General features: G+C 37.1%; 1 protein-coding gene across 3 annotated transcripts in view; it reads left to right on the forward strand.

The window, feature by feature from the left end:
• Window positions 1-20,353, forward strand: part of NETO2 (neuropilin and tolloid like 2) — a 72,236-nt gene that overhangs the window by 19,148 nt on the left and 32,735 nt on the right. For 2 of the 3 annotated variants that reach the window (XM_049703690.1, XM_033418876.2), the window contains exons 5-6: window positions 1,244-1,288; window positions 1,373-1,500. In XM_049703690.1, coding sequence (XP_049559647.1) covers window positions 1,244-1,288; window positions 1,373-1,500 — 173 coding nt within the window. The remainder of the gene's footprint in view (window positions 1-1,243; window positions 1,289-1,372; window positions 1,501-20,353) is intronic. The other variant, XM_004264869.4, reaches the window with a different exon arrangement.

Raw genomic sequence — 20,353 nt, forward strand, 5'->3', positions numbered from 1 at the left:
TTGTCATTAGCATAATATTAAACATAAGGTCTGTAGAAACTCTGAAGTACTATAAAATGCAAATATAAGGTAATATAGTATAGAAATCCTTAGCATTTTATTATAATTTATATTTTAACCATAAGCCATATGAAGTTGCTCTCATGATACATAAAACTAATAGAAGAAAAAGAACTGCATTTCTTCAAACAATCTTTACATATAAAGTTGCCTGGCTTTGTTTTTTAATATTTTTAAAAGCATTAAAGCATTATTCAAATGATTAAGATGTTTGTTTTTTCTTTCAGGCAGTCTAAACTTATTTGCAAAAATCTGACTCTATATAGGACTTTGTAATGTCTTTTGATACTAAAGTGTCAATCAATTCAGTTAATTGATTTAGTTCATAAAAATCAAATACCTGGCCAGCTTCATTAAATCAGTTATTTTGATATAAACTATTGGTTGTCAGTTTTCTATGAACTATTTCATAGGGCAGACTATCCTATATATCATCTAGTCATCTCTCTTTTTCCTGCCATTGTGAAAAAAACAACTTACTAGCTGCTACTGTGGTGGGATAAATTATATGTAACATAAAATTCACTATCTTAAACCTTTTAAGTGTACAAGTCAGTGGCATTAAGTACACTTACAATGTTGTGCAACCATCACACCGTGCATTTCCAGAACTTTTTTTGTCATCCCAAGCTGAAACTCTGTCCCCATTAAACACTTAACTCCCTATCCCTCCCTCCCTACAGCCCTGTGAAAACAGTCTCTGAATTCGACTAATCTAGGGACCTCAGTTAAGGGAATCATATAGTGTCCTTAACTGTCTGGCTTGTTTTACTTAGCATAATGTTTCCACACACATCCATGTTGTAGCGTGTGTCAGAATTTCATTCCTTTTTAAGGTTGGATAATATTCCATTGTATTATTTATACTACATTTTGTTTACTCATTCATCCATCAATGGACTAGCTACTGCAGTTGACATAGAGTTGTGAGTTTTCAGGTAGCATAAATAAGTTTTTAGTTCATAATTGGATCAAAAGTATAAAGGTTATCATTTTTACAATATCGATCCTATAAATGAGCACCTCAATATGCTCATAAATAGCCAGTGGTCTGTAGTTTACACAAATGAAAGCTTTCTCTTGCTTTGTTAAGTATAGCATTAGACATAACGTAAGATATTAAGCCTTAAAGTAACTCTAAACTACCTCAATGCCAATGACTTTCTTCTTTTCTCTGTTACAGATCCAGACTTTACTTACCTAGGAGGTATTTTAAATCCCATCCCAGGTTTAGTATATTACCTCTTTTTCCTCATGGCATCTTTGATCAGTCTTATTTTCCTTTGAACATCATTCATCTGTTCTTTCTTAGATTGCCAGTTTGAGCTGTCAGGAGCTGACGGAATAATACGTTCTAGTCAGGTAGAACAAGAGGAAAAAACAAAACCTGGCCAAGCAGTTGATTGCATCTGGACGATTAAAGCTACTCCAAAAGCTAAGGTAGTATTAAGTATGCAGTCACTTCTAAGAAGAACATAATAAGATGTGATTTGTATAATGTATTATTTTGGTTCATGCAGATACTTATTATTTACACTGACGTTACAACTTCTTAAAAATTTTATTTCAGTCACATTATTGAACACCTAGCATCTCAGCATTGTTGTAGTTAAATAAACTACAACATAAACTTCAGGAATGTCACGCATACATTAATATTCTTATTTTAAGATTCTTAAAATCTGTGTGTTCCTATTTGGAGAGTATAGGTATTGATCAGTGTGATCATAGATTCATAAACACCTGTATGAGGAGGTAAAATAGGCCATAGACGTTAAAGTTAAGTATCATGTTAGTTCTGTTCTTACCATGCTGTCCTCTGCTAATCATATAGAGTTTTTATTGGAAAGTACCACAGGGAAGCATGTTTTTAAATAACTCTGACAGGTTGAGACTGGTTGCTGACTACTTCTGCTTTTTGCTTTTAGTTTGTACTTCTAGGAATAGTAACAGTTAAAATTATATTTATTGTTTATATATGTAAACAGAAAATAAAGAGGGTAGGAGAATTTAAAGAATTAAGAAAATCAAATTTAAAGTTTCTGGTAATATGATGGATGAGATAACCTGAAAACCTACCTATTACAAAACACTTAGAAACATTGGATAAAATATAACAGATATCCTTTTAAAACCATAGATAAGCTCCAAAAAAGAAGATAATTCTTATGAACTAGAATGAAAGAGCTATAAATCAGAGCAGTAAACTGAAATCGATGGTACAAATGCCCCTTGCTGATTTCAGTAACCTATGACTACTCAAGGGTAGATATTGCAGGAGCTTGGCATCACCCACACTGAGACAAATAAAAGGCCTAGGGTTCGTGTGGCCTTTGAGAGGACTGCCACATGAAGCTGGAACCCTCAAAGGGAGATTATTGCCATGAAATGGTAGATTAGAAAAACTCTTCCACTAGCGCAAATTGGTAAAAAAGAAGCTTATCCTGGGCTCAGTCTTAAGATGCGGGTGAGGCTGAGGTCTCCCCTAACCGTTTATACCTATATCTTTATTACAGCTTGGGATGTGAATTTACATTCCATGCTTAGCCCAGGAACCACTTAGCCCCAAAATGAACAAAATGGTCCTGGGCTTATTAAACCTTTTGAGGCACCTGAAAAGATAAATACAAAATAACCATGTAGGCTACAGGATTGCTATAGCTAAAACACTGCTGAAGTAAGCTTACAACCTAAAGTTAGAAAACATAGGTGAACAACCCACCATGAGTGAGTTAACAGGCATAACAGCAGAAGTTTCTTAGATCCCCAAGAACTGAAGTCTTAAATATCCTACATTAGTAATCAAAAGAATGAGAAAGAAAAGTATCAAGTATGCTTTAAAAATAACCAAATGGAACTTACTCAAGTAAAAATTATAGTATTGAAAGACAGATTTGAGAAGATTACCCAGAAAGTAGTTTGAGGATGGGAGACAGTGGCAATTTATTAAGAAACTTGGAAGAAATGACAATAGAATTATGTTTTCAAAGTGCTAAGGGAAAAAAATTAACTGGCAATCTAAAATTTGAAAATTCCATGTCCAACTAATCTGTCTTTCAAGAATGAGGGCAAGGGTTCAAAATGGCAGAGTAAAAGGACGTGCTGTCACTCCCTCTTTTGAGAGCACCAGAATCACAACTAACTGCTGAACAGTCATCAACAGGAAGACACTGGAACTCACCAAAAAAGATACCCCACATCCAAAGACAAAGGAGAAGCTGCACTGAGATGGTCGGAGGGGCGCAATCACAATAAAATCAAATCCCATAACTGCTGGGTGGGTGACTCAGAAACTGGAGAACACTTACACCTCAGAAGTCCACCCACTGGAGTGAAGGTTCTGAGCCCCATGTCAGGCTTCCTAACCTGGGAGTCTGGCAATGGGAGGAGGAATTCCTAGAGAATCAGACTTTGAAGGCTAGCACGATTTGATTGCAGGACTTCAGCAGGACTGGGGGAAACAGAGACGCCACTCTTGGAGGGCACACACAAAGTAGTGTACACGTCGGGACCCAGGGGAAGGAGCAGTGACCCCATAAGAGACTGAACCACACCTACCTGCTAGTGTTGGAGGGTTTCCTGCAGAGACGGGGGGTAGCAGTGTCTCACAGTGACACAAGGACACTGGCAGCAGAAGTTCTGGGAAGTGTTCCATGGCGTAAGCCCTCCCAGAGTCCACCATTAGCCCCACCAAGGAGACTGGGTAGGCTCCAGTGTTGGGTCGCCTCAGGCAAAACAACCAACAGGGAAGGAGCCCAGACCGAACCATCAGCAGACAAGTGGATTAAAGTTTTACTGAGCTCTGCCCACCAGAGCAACAGAGAGCTCTACCCACCACCAGTCCCTCCCAGCAGGAAACTTTCACAAGCCTCTTAGATAGCCTCATTCACCAGAGGGCAGATACCAGAAGCAAGAAGAACTACAATCCTGCAGCCTGTGGAACAAAAACCACATTCACAGAAAGATAGACAAGACGAAAAGGCAGAGGGCTATGTACCAGATGAAGGAACAAAATAAAACCCCAGAAAAACAACTAAATGAAGTGGAGATAGGCAACCTCCCAGAAAAAGAATTCAGAATAATGGTAGTGAAGATGATCCAGGACCTCGGAAAAAGAATGGAGGCAGAGATCGAGAAGATGCAATAAATGTTTAACAAAGATCTAGAAGAATTAAAGAAAAAACACCTAGAAGAGTTAAAGAACAAACCAACAGAGATGAACAGTACAATAACCGAAATGAAAAATACACTAGAAGGAATCAATACCAGAATAACTGAGGCAGAAGAACAGATAAGTGACCTGGAAGACAGAATGGTGGACTTCACTGCTGCAGGAGAAAATAAAGAAAAAAGAATGAAAAAAATGAAGACAGCCTAAGAGACCTCTGGGACAACATTAAATGCAACAACATTCACATCATAGGGGTCCAAGAAGGAGAAGAGAGAGAGAAAAGACCCGATAAAGTATTTGAAGAGATTATAGTTGAAAACTTCCCTAACATGAGAAGGGAAATAGCCATCCAAGTCCACGAAATGCAGAGAGTCCCAGGCAGGATAAACCCAAGGAGAAACGCCGAGACACATAGTAATCAAATTGGCAAAAATTAAAGACAAAGAAAAATTATTGAAAGCAAGGGAAAAACGACAAATAACATACAAGAGAACTCCCATAAGGTTAACAGCTGATTTCTCAGCAGAAACTCTACAAGCCAGAAGGGAGTAGCATGACATATTTAAAGCAATGAAAGGGAAGAACCTACAACCAAGATTACCCAGCAAGGATCTCATTCAGATTCGATGGAGAAATCAGAAGCTTTACAGACAAGCAAAAGCTAAGAGAATTCAGCACCACCAAACCAGCTAAAGGAACATTTAAACAAATGCTAAAGGAACTTCTCTACATGGGAAACACAAGAGAAGAAAAGGACCTACAAAAACAAACCCATAACAAGGAAATGGTAATAGGAACATACATATCGATAACTTACCTTAAACGTGAATGGATTAAATGATCCAACGAAAAGACACAGGCTCGCTGAATGGATACAAAAACAAGACCCATATATATGCTGTCTACAAGAGACCCACTTCAGACCAAGGGACACATACAGCCTGAAAGTGAGTGGATGGAAAAAGATACTCCATGGAAATGGAAATCAAAAGAAAGCTGGAGTAGCAGTACTCATATCAGATAAAATAGACCTAAAAATAAAGAATGTTACAAGAGACAAGGAAGGACACTACATAATGATGAAGGGATCAATCCAAGAAGAAGATATAAAAATTATAAATATATATGCACCCAACATAGGAGCACCACAATGCATAAGGCAGATGCTAACAACTATAAAACAGGAAATTGACAGTAACACAATAATACTAAAGGACTTTAACACCTCACTTACACCAATGGACAGATCATCGAAACAGAAAATTAATAAGGAAACCCAAGCTTTAAATGACACAATAGACCAGATAGATTTACTTGATATTTATAGGACTTTCCGTCCAAAAACAGCAGATTACACTTTCTTCTCAAGTTCAGATGGAACATTCTCCAGGAAAGATCACATCTTGCATCACAAATCAAGCCTCAGTAAATGTAAGAAAGTTGAAATCATATCAGTCATCTTTTCTGACCACAACACTGAGATTAGAAGTCAGTTACAGGGGAAAAAAACTTTAAAAACACAAACACGTGGAGGCTAAACAATACGTTACTACATAACCAAGAGATCACTGAAGAAATCAAAGAGGAAATCAAAAAATACCTAGAGACAAATGACAATGAAAACATGACGATCCAAAGCCTATGGGATGCAACACAAGCAGTTCTAAGAGGGAGGTTTATAGCAATACAAGCCTATCTCAAGAAACAAGAAAAATCTCAAATCTAACCTTACACCTAAAGCAACCAGAGAAAGAAGAAGAAACAAAACCCAAAGTTAGTAGAAGGAAAGAAATCATAAAGATCAGAGCAGAAATAAATGAAATAGAAAAAAGGAAAACAATAAAACTAAAAGGTCAATAAAACTAAAAGCTGGTTCTTTGAGAAGATAAACAAAATTGATAAAACACTAGCCAGACTCATCAAGAAAAAGAGGGAGAGGACTCAAATCAATAAAACTAGAAATGAAAAAGGAGAAGTTACAACAGACACCATCAAAATACAAAGCATCCTAAGAGACTACTACAAGCAACGCTATGCCAATAAAATGGACAACCTGGAAGAAATGGAAAAATGCTTAGAAACGTATAACCTTCCAAGACAGAACCAGGAAGAAATAGAAAATATGAACAGTCCAATCACAAGTAATGAAATTAAAACTGTGATTAAAAATCTCCCAACAAACAAAAGTCCAGGACCAGATGGCTTCACAGGTGAATTCTATCAAACATTTGGAGAAGAGCTAATACCCATCCTTCTCAAACTCATCCAAAAAATAGCAGAGGAAGGAACACTCCCAAACTCATTCTACGAGGCCACCATCACCCTGATACCAAAAGCAGACAAAGATGTCACAAAGAAAGAAAACTACAGGCCGATATCACTGATGAACATAGATGCAAAAATCCTCAACAAAATACTAGCAAACAGAATCCAACATACACATTAAAAGGATCATATGCAATGATCAAGTGAGATTTATCCCAGGGATGCAAAGATTCTTCATTATAAACAAATCAATCAGTGTGATACACCATATTAACAAATTGAAGAATAAGAACCATATGATCATCTCAAGAGATGCAGAAAAAGCTTTTGACAAAATTCAACACCCATTTATGATAAAAACTCTCCTGGAAGTGGGCATAGAGGGAACCTATCTCAACATAATAAAGCCCATATATGACAAACCTACAGCAAACCTCATTCTCAAGGGTGAAAAACTGAAAGCATTTCCTCTAAGATCACAAACAAGACAAGGATGTCCACTCTCGCCATTGTTATTCAACATAGTTTTGGAAGTCCTAGCTGTGGCAATCAGAGAAGAAAAACAAAAGGAATACAAATTGGAGAAGTAAAACTGTCACTGTTTGCAGATGACATGATACTATACATAGAGAATCCTAAAGATGCCACCAGAAAAGTACTAGAGCTAATCAGTGAATTTGGTGAAACTACAAGGTACAAAATTAATGCACAGAAATATCTTGCATTCCTATACACTAATGATGAAAAATCTGAAAGAAATTCTCCCATTTACCATTGCAACAAAAAGAATAAAATACCTAGGAGTAAACCTACCTAGGGAGACAAAAGACCTGTATGCAGAAAACTATAATACACTGATGAAAGAAATTAAAGATGATACAAACAGATGGAGCGATGTGTACCATGTTCTTGGGTTGGAAGAATCAATATTGTGAAAATGACTGTACTACCCAAAACAATCTGCAGATTCAGTGCAATCCCTACCAAATTACCAATGGCATTTTTTACAGAACTAGAACAAAAAAAATCTTAAAACATGTATGGAGACACAAAAAACCGCAAATAGCCACAGCAGTATTGAGGGAAAGAAATGAGCTGGAGGAATCAGACTCCCTGACTTCAGACTATACTACAAAGCTACAGTAATCAAGAGAGTATGGTACTGGCATAAAAACAGAAATATAGATCAATGGATCAGGATAGAAAGCCCAGAGATAAACCCACACACCTGTGGTCATCTGATCTATGACAAAGGATGCAAGGATATACAGTGGAGAAAAGACAGTCTCTTCAATAAGTGGTGCTGGGAATACTGGACAGCTACATGTAAAAGAATGAAATTAGAACACTCCCTAACACCATACACAAAAATAAACTCAAATGGATTAGAGAACTAAATGTAAGGCTGGAAACTATAAAGCTCTTAGAAGAAAACGTAGGAAGAACACTCTGACGTAAATCACAGCAAGATCTTTTTTTGACCCACCTCTTAGAGTAATGGAAATAAAAACAAAAATAAACATATGGAACCTAATGAAAGTTAAAAGCTTTTGCACAGCAAAGGAAACTACAAACAAGACGAAAAGACAACCCTCAGAATGGGAGAAAATATTTGCAAATGAATCAACGGACAAAGGATTAATCTCCAAAATATGTAAACAGCTCATGAAGCTCAATATTAAAAAAACAAACAAGACAATCAAAAAATGGGCAGAAGGCCTAAATAGACATTTCTCCAAAGAAGACATACAGATGGCAAAGAAGCACATGAAAAGCTGCTCAACATCACTAATTATTAGAGAAATGCAAATCAAAACTACAATGAGGTATCACCTCACACCAGTTAGAATGGGCATCATCAGAAAATCTACAAACAACAAATGCTGGAGAGGGTGTGGAGAAAAGGGAACCCTCTTTCACTGTTGGTGGGAATATAAATTCATACAGCCACTATGGAGAACGGTTTGGAGGCTCCTTAAAGAACTAAAAATAGAATTACCATATGACCCAGCAATCCCACTACTGGGCATATACCCAGAGAAAACCATAATTCAAAAACACACATGCACCCTAATGTTCATTGCAGCACTATTTACAATAGCCAGGTTATGGAAGCAACCTAAATGCCCATCGACAGACGAATGGATCAAGAAGTTGTGGTACATATATACAATGGAATATTCCTCAGCCATAAAAAGGAACGAAATTGGGTCATTTGGAGAGATGTGGATGGATCTAGAGACTGTCATACAGAATGAAGTAAGGCAAAGAGAGAAAAACAAATATCATATATTAACGCATATATGTGGAATCTAAAAAAATGGTACAGATGAACCGGTTTGCAGGGTAGAAATTGAGACACAGATGCAGAGAACAAAAGTATGGACACCAATGGTGGAAAGTGGGGTGGAGGGGGTGGTGTGATGAATTGGGAATTGGGATTGACATATATACACTAATATGTGTAAAATGGATGACTAAGAAGAACGTGCTGTGTAAAAAAATAAATTCAAATAAAATGAATAAAATAAAATTCAAAAAAAAACAATTAAAATGCTTCAACAATGACAGTGTAACATTCAAAAGGTCATTTACATATATCCAGATATGTATCACAAAATTATGTTAAAATTTGAGGAGTTATGGTTCCCTCACAGAAAAGCATTAATACAGCCATAAAACATAATTTATTCCAAAATAAATGTTTCAAATGGTAAAATTGAAATAAAAACTGGAAACAGCGTGTGGATAAAAAAAAAATGAGGGCAAAATTAAGGTATTTGGGGGCAAAAATAATAATTGGACCAACTGCTATATGTAAAATCCAAGTAAATCCTGTTTCAGGTTAACTAAAGGAAATTTTGAAAATACACAAATAGGAATAAAATAGATACTAAAAGAGCTGATACAGCTATTAAAATTGAAATCAAGATCGTCACGAATTCACAAGGAAGATATATTTTAAATTTTATGTATTAATATAGCCTCAAAATGTACAAAACATGAATTGACAGTTTCTGAGGAAGACTGACAAATCCACAATTATAGCATGTAATTTTTTTTGCCTCTCAGTAATTAATCAAGCATGCAAAAAAAAAAAAATGTCAAGGCTTAGAAGATTTAAACAACACAGTTTGCCTAATGGAACATGATATCTTGACTTGCAACATCCAGAGAATTTTCATTCTCTACAAGCATGCCTGAAACATTTATGGAAACTGATCCATACACTGAATGGAAAAAGGAAGTCTGCCGTACATACCAGTGCTTAGTATCATGCAGAGCATCCTCTAACAAAAATGCAATTAAATTAGGAACCAGCAACCAAACAATAACTTTAAGACCCCATATGTTGCTAGGAAAGTTTGGCAGCTGCTTGTAAATCAGTGACGTTAGAACACACCCTCACACCATACATACACACAAAAAAGCTCAAAATGGCTTAAAGACTTAAACATAAGACATGACTCCATGAAACTACTAGAAGACATCATAGGCAAAGCGTTGTGTGACATAAATCATATGAATGTGTTCTCAGGTCAGTCTCCCAAGGCAATAGAAATAAAAACAAAAATAAACAAATGGGACCTAATCAAACTTACAAGCTTTTGCACAGCAAAGGAAACCATAAACAAAATGAAAAGACAACCTACAGAATAGAAGAAAATCTGTGCAAACGAAGCAACTGACAAGGGCTTAATTTCCAAAACATACGAACAGCTCATACAACTCAACAAAAAAACAAGCAACCCAATTGAAAAATGGGCAGAACACATAAATAGACATTTCTCTAAAGAAAAAATACAGATGGCCAATAGGCATATGAAAAGATGCTCAACATTGCTAATTATTGGAGAAATGCCAAGCAAAACTACAATGAGGTACCACCTCACACTGGTCAGAATGGCCAACAAAAAGTCTACAAATAACAAAGGCTGAATAGGGTGTGGAGGAAATGGAACTCTCCTACACTGTTGGTGGGAATGTGAGTTGGTGCAGCCACTATGGAGAACAGTATGGAGATTCCTCAAAAAACTAAGAATTACCATATGATCCAGCAGCCCCACTCCTGGGCATATATCCAGGCAAAGCTGTAGTCTGAAAAGATACATGCATTCCTATGTTCATAGTAACACTATTTACAATAGCGAAGACATGGAAATAACCTAAATGTCAGTTGACAGATGAATGGTTAAAGAATATGTGGTACATATGTACAATGGACTACTACTCAGCCATAAAGAAGAATAGGATAATGCCATTTGCAGCAACATGAATGGAACTAGAGATTATCATACTAAGGGAAGTAAGTCAGAAAAAGACAAGTACCATATGGTATCACTTTTATGTGGAATCTAAAATATGACACAATAAACCTATCTACGAAACAGAAACACACTCACAGACATAGAGAAAGACTTGTGGTTGCCAAGGGGGAGGTAGGGTGGGGGAGGGATGGATTGGGAGTTTGGGATTAACAGATGCAAACTATTACATATAGAATGGATAAACAATAAGGTCCTACTCTATACCACAGGGAACTATATGCAATGTCCTGAGATAAACCATAATGGAAAAGAATATAGTTTTCTTTATTTTAATATTTTAGGTTTATTTAGATTTTCAATCTCTTTTTGAGTTTAAAGTTATTTTTCTAGAATATTGCTCATGCTTTCTGGTTCCACATTTATTGGTATAATATTTTACATGGTATTCTTTTACAGTTTTTAAAACCTCAATTCTATTTGCCATTTTAAATTTGGGCCTTTGCTCTTTTTTTTTCTTTATCAGTTTGCCAGAGGTTTGTTTTCAAGAACTGCTTTTTTAAAAAATCAACTCTTGTTTCTTTGCTTCCCATTTTCTCAATTTGTGCTTTTATTTCTTCTGCTTTCTTTGGATTTACCTTGTGATTCTTTTTGCAGCTCCTTGTATTGAATTCTTTGGTAATTAATTTTCAGATGTTCTTCTTTCTCTAACAGGTACTTAGGGCTATCAGTATGCTACGAAGTATTTCCTTAGATGTTTCATGAGTTTTGATATGTAGTGTCTTCATTGTTGTTGATCTCTAACTATTTTACAATTTAAAACCGTTTTAAACGTTTTATTTTTTATCTTTTTGTTTTTAACATCTTTTTGGACTATAATTGCTTTACAATGGTGTGTTAGTTTTTGCTGTATAACAAAGTGAATCAGCTATACATATACATATATCCCCATATCTCCTCCCTCTTGCATCTCCCTCCCACCCTCCCTATCCCACCCCTCTAGGTGGACACAAAGCATCGAGGTGATCTCCCCGTGCTATGCATCCGCTTCCCACTAGCTAGCTATTTTACATTCGGTAGTGTATATATGTCCATGCCACTCTCACTTCATCCCAGCTTACTCTCCCCCATCCCGTGTCCTCACATCCATTCTCTACTTCTGCGTCTTTATTCCTGTCCTGCCCCTAGGTTCTTCAGAACCACTGGAAAAGAATATTTTTAAATGTGTGTGTATGTCTATACACACACACACATATAACTGAATCACTTTGCTCTACAGCAGAAATTAACATTATAAATCAACTAAACTTCAACTTTAAAAAACCCATATGTTTAGAAATTTAATAATGTACCACCTTGTAATTGATAGGTCACATAAAAAAATCAGGATGGAAATTTGTACACATTTATAAAAAACTTAGCAATAGTGAAAATACTACATATCAAAACTTGTGGGATACTCCTAAAAGTACTTTAGGGAATTTATGATCATAAATGCATCTTTTAGGAGAAGAAAAAGATTTAAACTTAATGGCTAAAATTCAACTCAAGAAGCTAAAAGAATGACCAAAAAATCCAAAGAACGGGCAGTAATAAAAGAGCAGAAATAAGTGAATTTAAAAATTCCCAAAAAGAGGGCTTCCCTGGTGGCGCAGTGGTTGAGAGTCTGCCTGCCGGTGCGGGGGACGCGGGTTCGTGCCCCAGGCTGGGAAGATCCCACATGCTGCAGAGCAGCTGGGCCCATGAGCCATGGCCGCTGAGCCTGCACATCCAGAGCCTGTGCTCCGCAGCGGGAGAGGCTGCAACAGTGAGAGGCCCGTGTACCACCAAAAAAAAAAAAAATTCACAAAAAGAAAGAGTCAACAAAAGCTAAAGCTGGCCCTTTGTTTAAAAATAATAATAACAATGGACATACTTCTGGCAAGATTGACCTAGAAAAAAAAGACATAAATTATGTTAGAAGTGGAAAAGGTGGTAAATCAACTACAGCTGAGATTAGAAACCATTATAAGACAAACTATGAAGAAGACCTGCTGAACAAAAGAAAAAAAAAAAGCATTTCCTCAATAAATAAATTACAAAGGGAAAAAGAAGACCAGCAGGGGACCCTACAGATTAAAAAATGTAAGTCAAATGATTAAAAAATGTAAGTCGAGTGAGTGAGGTTGGACTCAAACAAACTAGAAAAGGGTGGGAACATTAAGAGACAATTAGAAGTCTGAACACTGGTATTTTATATTAGGAAATTATTCATTTGTTTGGTGTCATAATATGAGGTTATTTTTTAAAGTCGTCTTTAACAGTACATATGGAACTATTTAAATGTGAAATGATATCTCTGGAATTTGTCTCAAAATAATACATGAGAGGCAGAAGTGGGGAGAGGTATAGATAAAGCTAAAGTTAGGGGATGGGAAATGGGTTTATGATACTCTTTTTTCTGCTTATGCATGTTTGAAATTTTCCATAATCAAAGTGCTTCAGACTTCTTTGTTAATACATTTGTAAACAGTCTAAGTGGACAATTTCCTGAAATATATAATGTATGTGTATATATATACAATTCATCAAAATTAAATCAAAGAAATAGAAAACCTAAATAAACTCTTACCAAATTGATGAAATTGATTTTGTACTTAAAGTATGTTAACAGAAAAACTAGCCAAATTAGATTTTACCAGATACTCAAGGAACATGTTATATAAACTGTTTTAGAAAACTGAAGAAGAAAGAACTTTCCCCAGCCTGTTTTATCAAAACTAAATAAATAGGATGAGAGAATTTTAAGCCAGAGAATTATAAAATGAAGGAGGGAAAAAAAAAGACCCAAAAGACTAAACAGTAACAAACTAAACCTACCAAATATTTTTTAGAAATCATAACCAAAGATGGGCTTATCTTAAAAATTTTTAAGTTTAATAAGTTTAATATGTTAAAAATTTTTAAGTTTAATAAGTTTAATATGAGAAAATCAAATGATGTAGTTTACCACATATGTAATTCCAACATAGGATGTATCTTCAGCATGATGAGGAATATCTACTGAAATCCTTAAAGCAAACGTCATAGTTGATGGTGAAACCTTAAAATCATTTTCTTTAGACTTATGTCTATTGCTAGTATTTTATTGGTGGTGGTCAATGCAACAAGATGAGAGAAAGAAAAAATGTTCATGAGCTAGAAAAATAAATTGGTTTTCTGTACAACAGCCAAAAGCAGTTTGAAAGTAAAACTTAAAAAAAAAACTGAAAAGAACAAATCATAAGGTACCAGGAAGTAAATTTTTAAATTATATTGAAATACACAAAAGAAGGCCTACAGAAATGGGGGAAGAGAGAGACATGCACCATTTTCATGGATGGGAAGATGGAAATGTTTTTTGTTCCCTAATTAATCTATCAATTTAAAATTCCAGTCCAGATCCCAGCACGGCTTTCTGGGGAACTTGGCAAGCTAATTCTAAAATTCACAAAGAAGAGGAAAGGGTCCAGAAGAACCACGACAATTTTGAATAAAAACAAAGTGGAGTACTTACCCTTCGAGATAAAGTTGGGGTAGTTGGACAGAATGCATGTATCACTGGGGTATGCAAACTGATAAAACTGAGTAAGGTTTCTAAAAGTAGGACTACACACGTATGGAAGCTTGGTATATAATGTATAACATGCCAGATCAAAAGGAGACACTTGATAATTGATGTTACAACAGTTGACTATTGATGTGAGATCCCTGTCTTGCACTTGACATAAAATTCATTCCTAAATGTTAAAACTAAAACGTTTAGAAGAAAATACAGGAGTATAGTTCTAAATATAACCTTTGGTTAGGAAATGTTTTATTAAAAACAAGACACAAAGTGTAAACCATAAAGATAAGATTTATCAATTATACTACATTAAAATAAATGACTTCCAGAACCAGCCAAGATAGAGTAAGCCCACTACAGCTTATTGCTCTTAACTTATTATAACTGAGAACTCTGGATAGAACACAAAAAGCAACTGCATAAGGATTCTGAAAAGTAACCATTAGAAGATGGGTTTGGGAAGGAAGTAAAAACTTTAATAATCACCCCAAAAGGGTAAGAATCACAGTTTTTTTTTCCTTCTCCTTTGTCTTTTGGGCTGGTTTGTGGAACTGAAAGCAGGTACAGACAGAAGAAAGCGCTCTAGCCAGAAGACTGAGAAAGGGGCCCTTACAAACTGAGGGCAGAGGGGCGTCCCTGGTTGGTTTTTTCCCCTTTACTAGCTCTGCCCAAGGTCAGCACCAGTCACAGCAGCTACAGCAGCAACTGAAACCCCATCTCCTTAACCAGTAGAGCTTGGAAAAGGATATGGTGATGTCTCGAGAGTACGGAGGGAATCCCCATTATTTTTTTTTCTCTTTGTTCTTAGTCACTCAGGACTCATAACAGGTTAAGAGACTAAAAACTCTGAGGAAAACTTATCTTTCTGGCCACCAGAGGAACTGAGAAGAGGAAACCGTGTTACCCAGAGAATGAGAAGTCTTGGAGAACAGGGAGGTAGAGACAGGTGCTAATTCTGGCTTCCTCCTGAGCTGCATATGCATGGAACAGGCCCACAGAAACATGGCAAAGGTGTTGAGGACCAAATTACATTATAAACACTATCCAAGTGCCTGAGTAGGGTATGTCCTGGGCAAGTCTACATAGCACAGCAAAGGCCTTCAAACTGAACCAACACTGGAACCCACACCCACAAAAAGAGGCAGTACATGCAGTCTGAACGTTTCTGGGTAGGTTGCCTGATAAAACAAGCAACAGAACTCAGCATTGTCCACAGATTTTTAAGAGGACCCAGAGTTTCAGTGTTATATCCAAAATGTGCAGGATATAATTTTAAAATTACTGGCAATATAAAGAACCAGGGAAATGTGATTAATTCTGAAAGGAGAAAGCAGCAGATCCCAACCCTAACAGGACTCAGATGAATTGTAGATTTTAAAGCAACAATATAACCATGTTCCATAAGGTAAAGATAAACATTCCTGAAATGAGTGAAAAGATAGATCTTTTTTTTCTTTTTCTTTTTGCGGTATGCAGGCCTCTTACTGCTGTGGCCTCTCCCATTGCGGAGCACAGGCTCCGGACGCGCAGGCTCAGCAGCCATGGCTCACAGGCTCAGCTGCTCCGCGGCATGTGGGATCCTCCTGGACCGGGGCACGAACCCGTGTCCCCTGCATCGGCAGGCGGACTCTAAACCACTGCGCCACCAGGGAAGCCTGAAAAGATAGATCTTAGCAGAGAAATAGAAACTATAAAAATGAACCAAGTGAAAATTTTAGAATGGAAAAAATATATCTTAAACTTCTAAAATATATTCACTGTATGGGCCAATAGGAGAGTGGAGATTATAGAGGAAAGTCAGTAAACTTGAAGGTGACTCAGTAGAAACTACCTAATTTGAAGTACTGAGAAAAAAAGATTGAAAACAAATTATACTAAAGCCTCAGGGACCTGTGGAACAGTTTCTAAAGGCCTAAAATTTATGTCACTTAAGTACCAGAAAGAGAAAAGTTTGTTGTAGAAAAAAAATTTGAAGAAATAACTGCAAAAAAATTGCTGAAAGACAAATTTACAGATTCAAGAAGCATAGCAAACACCAAACAGGATAAAAACAAACATAAAACAAAGCCTATTCATATCAAATCAAGCTACTTGAAACCTAAGATTGAAAGCTTTGAGCTGTGACACAGAAAAATGATGTATTTTGTATAAAGAAACAATTTGAATGACTATGGATTTCTCTTCAGAAATCATAAAAGCCAAGCATCAAAACCTTTAAGTGCTGAAAAAAGGAACTGTGAACTTAAGAATTTTTTTTTTTTTTTTTGCGGTACGCGGGCCTCTCACTGTGTGGCCTCTCCCGTGGCGGAGCACAGGCTCCGGACGTGCAGGCCCAGCGGCCATGGCTCACGGGCCCAGCCGCTCCGCGGCATGTGGGATCTTCCCGGACCGGGGCACGAACCCGTGTTCCCTGCATTGGCAGGCGGACTCTCAACCACTGCACCACCAGGGAAGCCCTGAACTTAAGAATTTTATATCCAGCAAAAATATCCTTTCAGGAATGAGGGCAAAGTAAGTACATACCCTAATGAAAACAAACAAAGAATTCATTGCCTGCAGACCTGCTATAAAAGAAATGCTAAAGGAAGTTCTTTAGATAAAAGAGAAATGGCACTAGAAAGAATCTTGGAATTTCATGAAAGGGTACAGAAATGGTAAATATCTGGATGAATATAAACCATTTTACCAACGTCAGGAATAAAACAGAGGACCTCGCTATAGACCCTCCAATAAAACAATGGACTTTTCTGTGCCCCAAAATCAGATGACTCAAACGAACTGGACAAATTCCTTAAAAACCACAAGCTGCCCAAACACATCTAAGAAGAAATATGTAACCTGAATGGCCATATATTTATGAAATAAATTGAATTCATAGTTAAAAACCTTCTTACAAAGAAAGCTCCTAAATGGATACACTGACAAATTACAACAAACATTTAAAGGGGAAATAATGCCAGTTCTTTGCAATCTCTTCCAGGAAGTACAAGGGGAGGAACACTTCTAAACTCAAGACAAGCATCACCCTGATACCACCGAACACATTATAAGGAAATTACTGATCAGTATTCCCCCTGTGAGGTTTTGCTCTGTAATAAGAAATATAAATATATTTGGTCTTCATGCACATTTCTGGCTCAGAGCTTGCAAAACCCTTGGAATTTCCTGAGTGATAAGAGCAATGAGAGCATCTATTGTTACAATATTTGGTCTCTTGTCCCCAGTTCCTGAAAATGTTTCAGAGCCATAAAGTTGATATGGGTGTCTTGTTATTCATAACAAGCCCCTTTCAACCACAAGTGAGTTTATGTTAATGAGGTGACTTCTGGAAATCCCCAAGAGATGGAGGCTTTTTACCAGGGTAACAAATAATCTAGTAAGTAAACTGGTTTTCTGAGTCCTGTAAGCCACCTAGCAAATTAAAGGAACCCAAGAATGAGATCTTAGGAACATCAGATTTATAGCCAGTCAGTCAGAATCATGTGACAACCTGGACTCGTGTTTGGCATCTGAAGTGGAGGCCAGTCCCCTGGGAGCCCTCAACCTTCAGAATCGGATGCTGTCTCTGGGTAGATGGTGTCATAATTGAATTGAATTGTAGGACACCCAGCTGATGTTTGAGAATTACTGGTGGTGTGGGGGGCAAAAAAGACCCACATGTTGGAATTGGTATCATAATTGTTATTCCAGAAAATAGTTGCAGGGGACTTCCCTGGTGGTCCAGTGGTTAAGACTTTGCCTCCCAATGCATGGGGTGCAGGTTTGATCCCTGGTCACGGAGCTAAGATCCCACGTGTCTTGCAGCCAAAAAAACAAAACATAAAGCAGAAGCAATATTGTAACAAATTCAATAAAGACTTTAAAAATGGTCCACGTCAAAAAAAATTTTTGATAAGAAAATAGATGCAAAAATCCTTCAAGTATTAGCCAGTCTAATCCAGCAATATATGAAAAGTATAATACACTTAAATAATCACAGCCAAGTGTGGTTTATCCCAGGAATGCAAGGCCAATTCAACATTTGAAAAATCAATGTAATTCATTATATAAATTAAGAAGGAAAGCTACATGATTATCTCAGTCTGTTAAAAACTCAACACACAGGGGCTTCCCTGGTGGCGCAGTGGTTGAGAGTCCATCTGCTGATGCAGGGGACACGGGTTCATGCCCCAGTCCGAGAGGATCCCACATGCCATGGAGCAACTGGGCCCGTGAGCCATGGCCGCTGAGCCTGCGCATCCGGAGCCTGTGCTCCGCAACGGGAGAGGCCGCAGCGGTGAGAGGCCTGCATACTGCAAAAAAAAAAAATTTGACCTATACTTATATCTTAATATCTTATATAAAAACAAGTATATTGCAAAACTTTTAGAAGAAAACATAGGCAAAATCTCTGACTTTGGGTTAGGGAAAGAGTTCTTAGGTATGACATCAAAGGAGAATCCATAAAAGAAAATCTTATAAATTGGACTTCATTAAAATTAAAGCTTTTTCTCTGTGAAGGACATTGTTGAGTGAAAAAAAAAAGGCACTAAGAGAAAATATTTGTAAATCATTTGTCAAAAGACTTCTTTAACCCAGAACTCAAAACGCAACCATAAGAAAAGTACCCAGTTTAAAAATGGGCAGAAGGTTGGAACAGACAGCTCACCAAAGAAGATTTAGACATTTCAAAACTGCAAATTAAAACCACAATGGGATAGCTCTATACCTCTATTAAAATAACTAATTTTTAAAAACAATACCAGGTGTTGGGAACTATGTAGAGCAACTGGGAATCTAATAACATTCCTGGTAGGAATGCAAAATGATATAGCCACTTTGGAAAACAGCTTGATGGTTTCCTATAAAGTTACCATGTTATTCAGCAGTCTCCTGACTGGGTACCCAGGAGAAGGAAAAATATGTTTACACACAAAGAACATGAATGTGAATGTTTATGGTAGCTTTATCCATAATGAACAAAAACTGGGAACAGTTTTAAGTGTTCCTCAGTTGTTAATAAGGTTTGGTACATCTATGTAGTGAAATGTATTCAGGAATAAAAAGAGACGAACTATTGGTGATGCAGTAGCATAGAAGAATCTCAAATGCATTGTGCTAATCAAAGAATCCAGACTCAGCATACTGTGATTTTATTTGTATAAAATTTTTACTTAGGACTTCCCTGGTGGTCCAGTGGTTAAGAATCCACCTGCCAATGCAGGGGACATGGGTTTGATCCCTGGTCCGGGAAGATCCCACATGCCGCAGGGCAACTAAGCCTGTGTGCCACAACTACTGAGCCTGTACTCTAGAGCCCACGAGCCACTACTGAGCCCACACGCCACAACTACTGAAGCCTGTGAACTCGGGCCCACAACAAGAGAAGCCATCGCGATGAGAAGCCCACGCATCGCAACGAAGAGTAGCCCCTGCTCACTGCAACTAGAGAAAAGCCCATGTGCAGCAATGAAGACCCAGCACAGCCAAAAAAAAAAAAATTTTTATTTATATGGGAAAGGTGGAACGACAGCAAAAGGTCATTGGTTGCCAGGAAACAAGATTGAAGATGGAGTTTGACTGCTGAGGAGCAGCAGGAGGGAATTTGGGGGGTGATGGAACTTCTTGATTATGGTGGCTGTCGCTTGACTCTGCATTTGTCAGAGGATTTTATTATATATTACTTGAGACATGACTGAATGTCTTGTGACCAAGTGTCAGCAAGGATTGAGGAACTGAAATTCTCTTAACTTACTTTGGAAGAATAAATTGCTACAGCCACCTTGGAAAGTCATTTGGTATGCTCTGGTAAAGCTGAAAATTGTTATGTCCTACAATACAGCAACCCTGCTTCTAGATAAATACCCATATACTCATCGTATGAGAGCATAACGAGAATACAAGAATGTTTACAGCAGTATTTAATATTTTAAAAAGTGGAAGCAAGCTAAATGTCCAAAAGGAAAAGGGATAGTGACTCATTTCTACAGTTGATCCAAGATTTTAAAATATACAAAAAAGTAAAAT

This window comes from Orcinus orca, chromosome 20, assembly GCF_937001465.1.
Source record: "Orcinus orca chromosome 20, mOrcOrc1.1, whole genome shotgun sequence".
NCBI classification, from domain to species: domain Eukaryota; kingdom Metazoa; phylum Chordata; class Mammalia; order Artiodactyla; family Delphinidae; genus Orcinus; species Orcinus orca.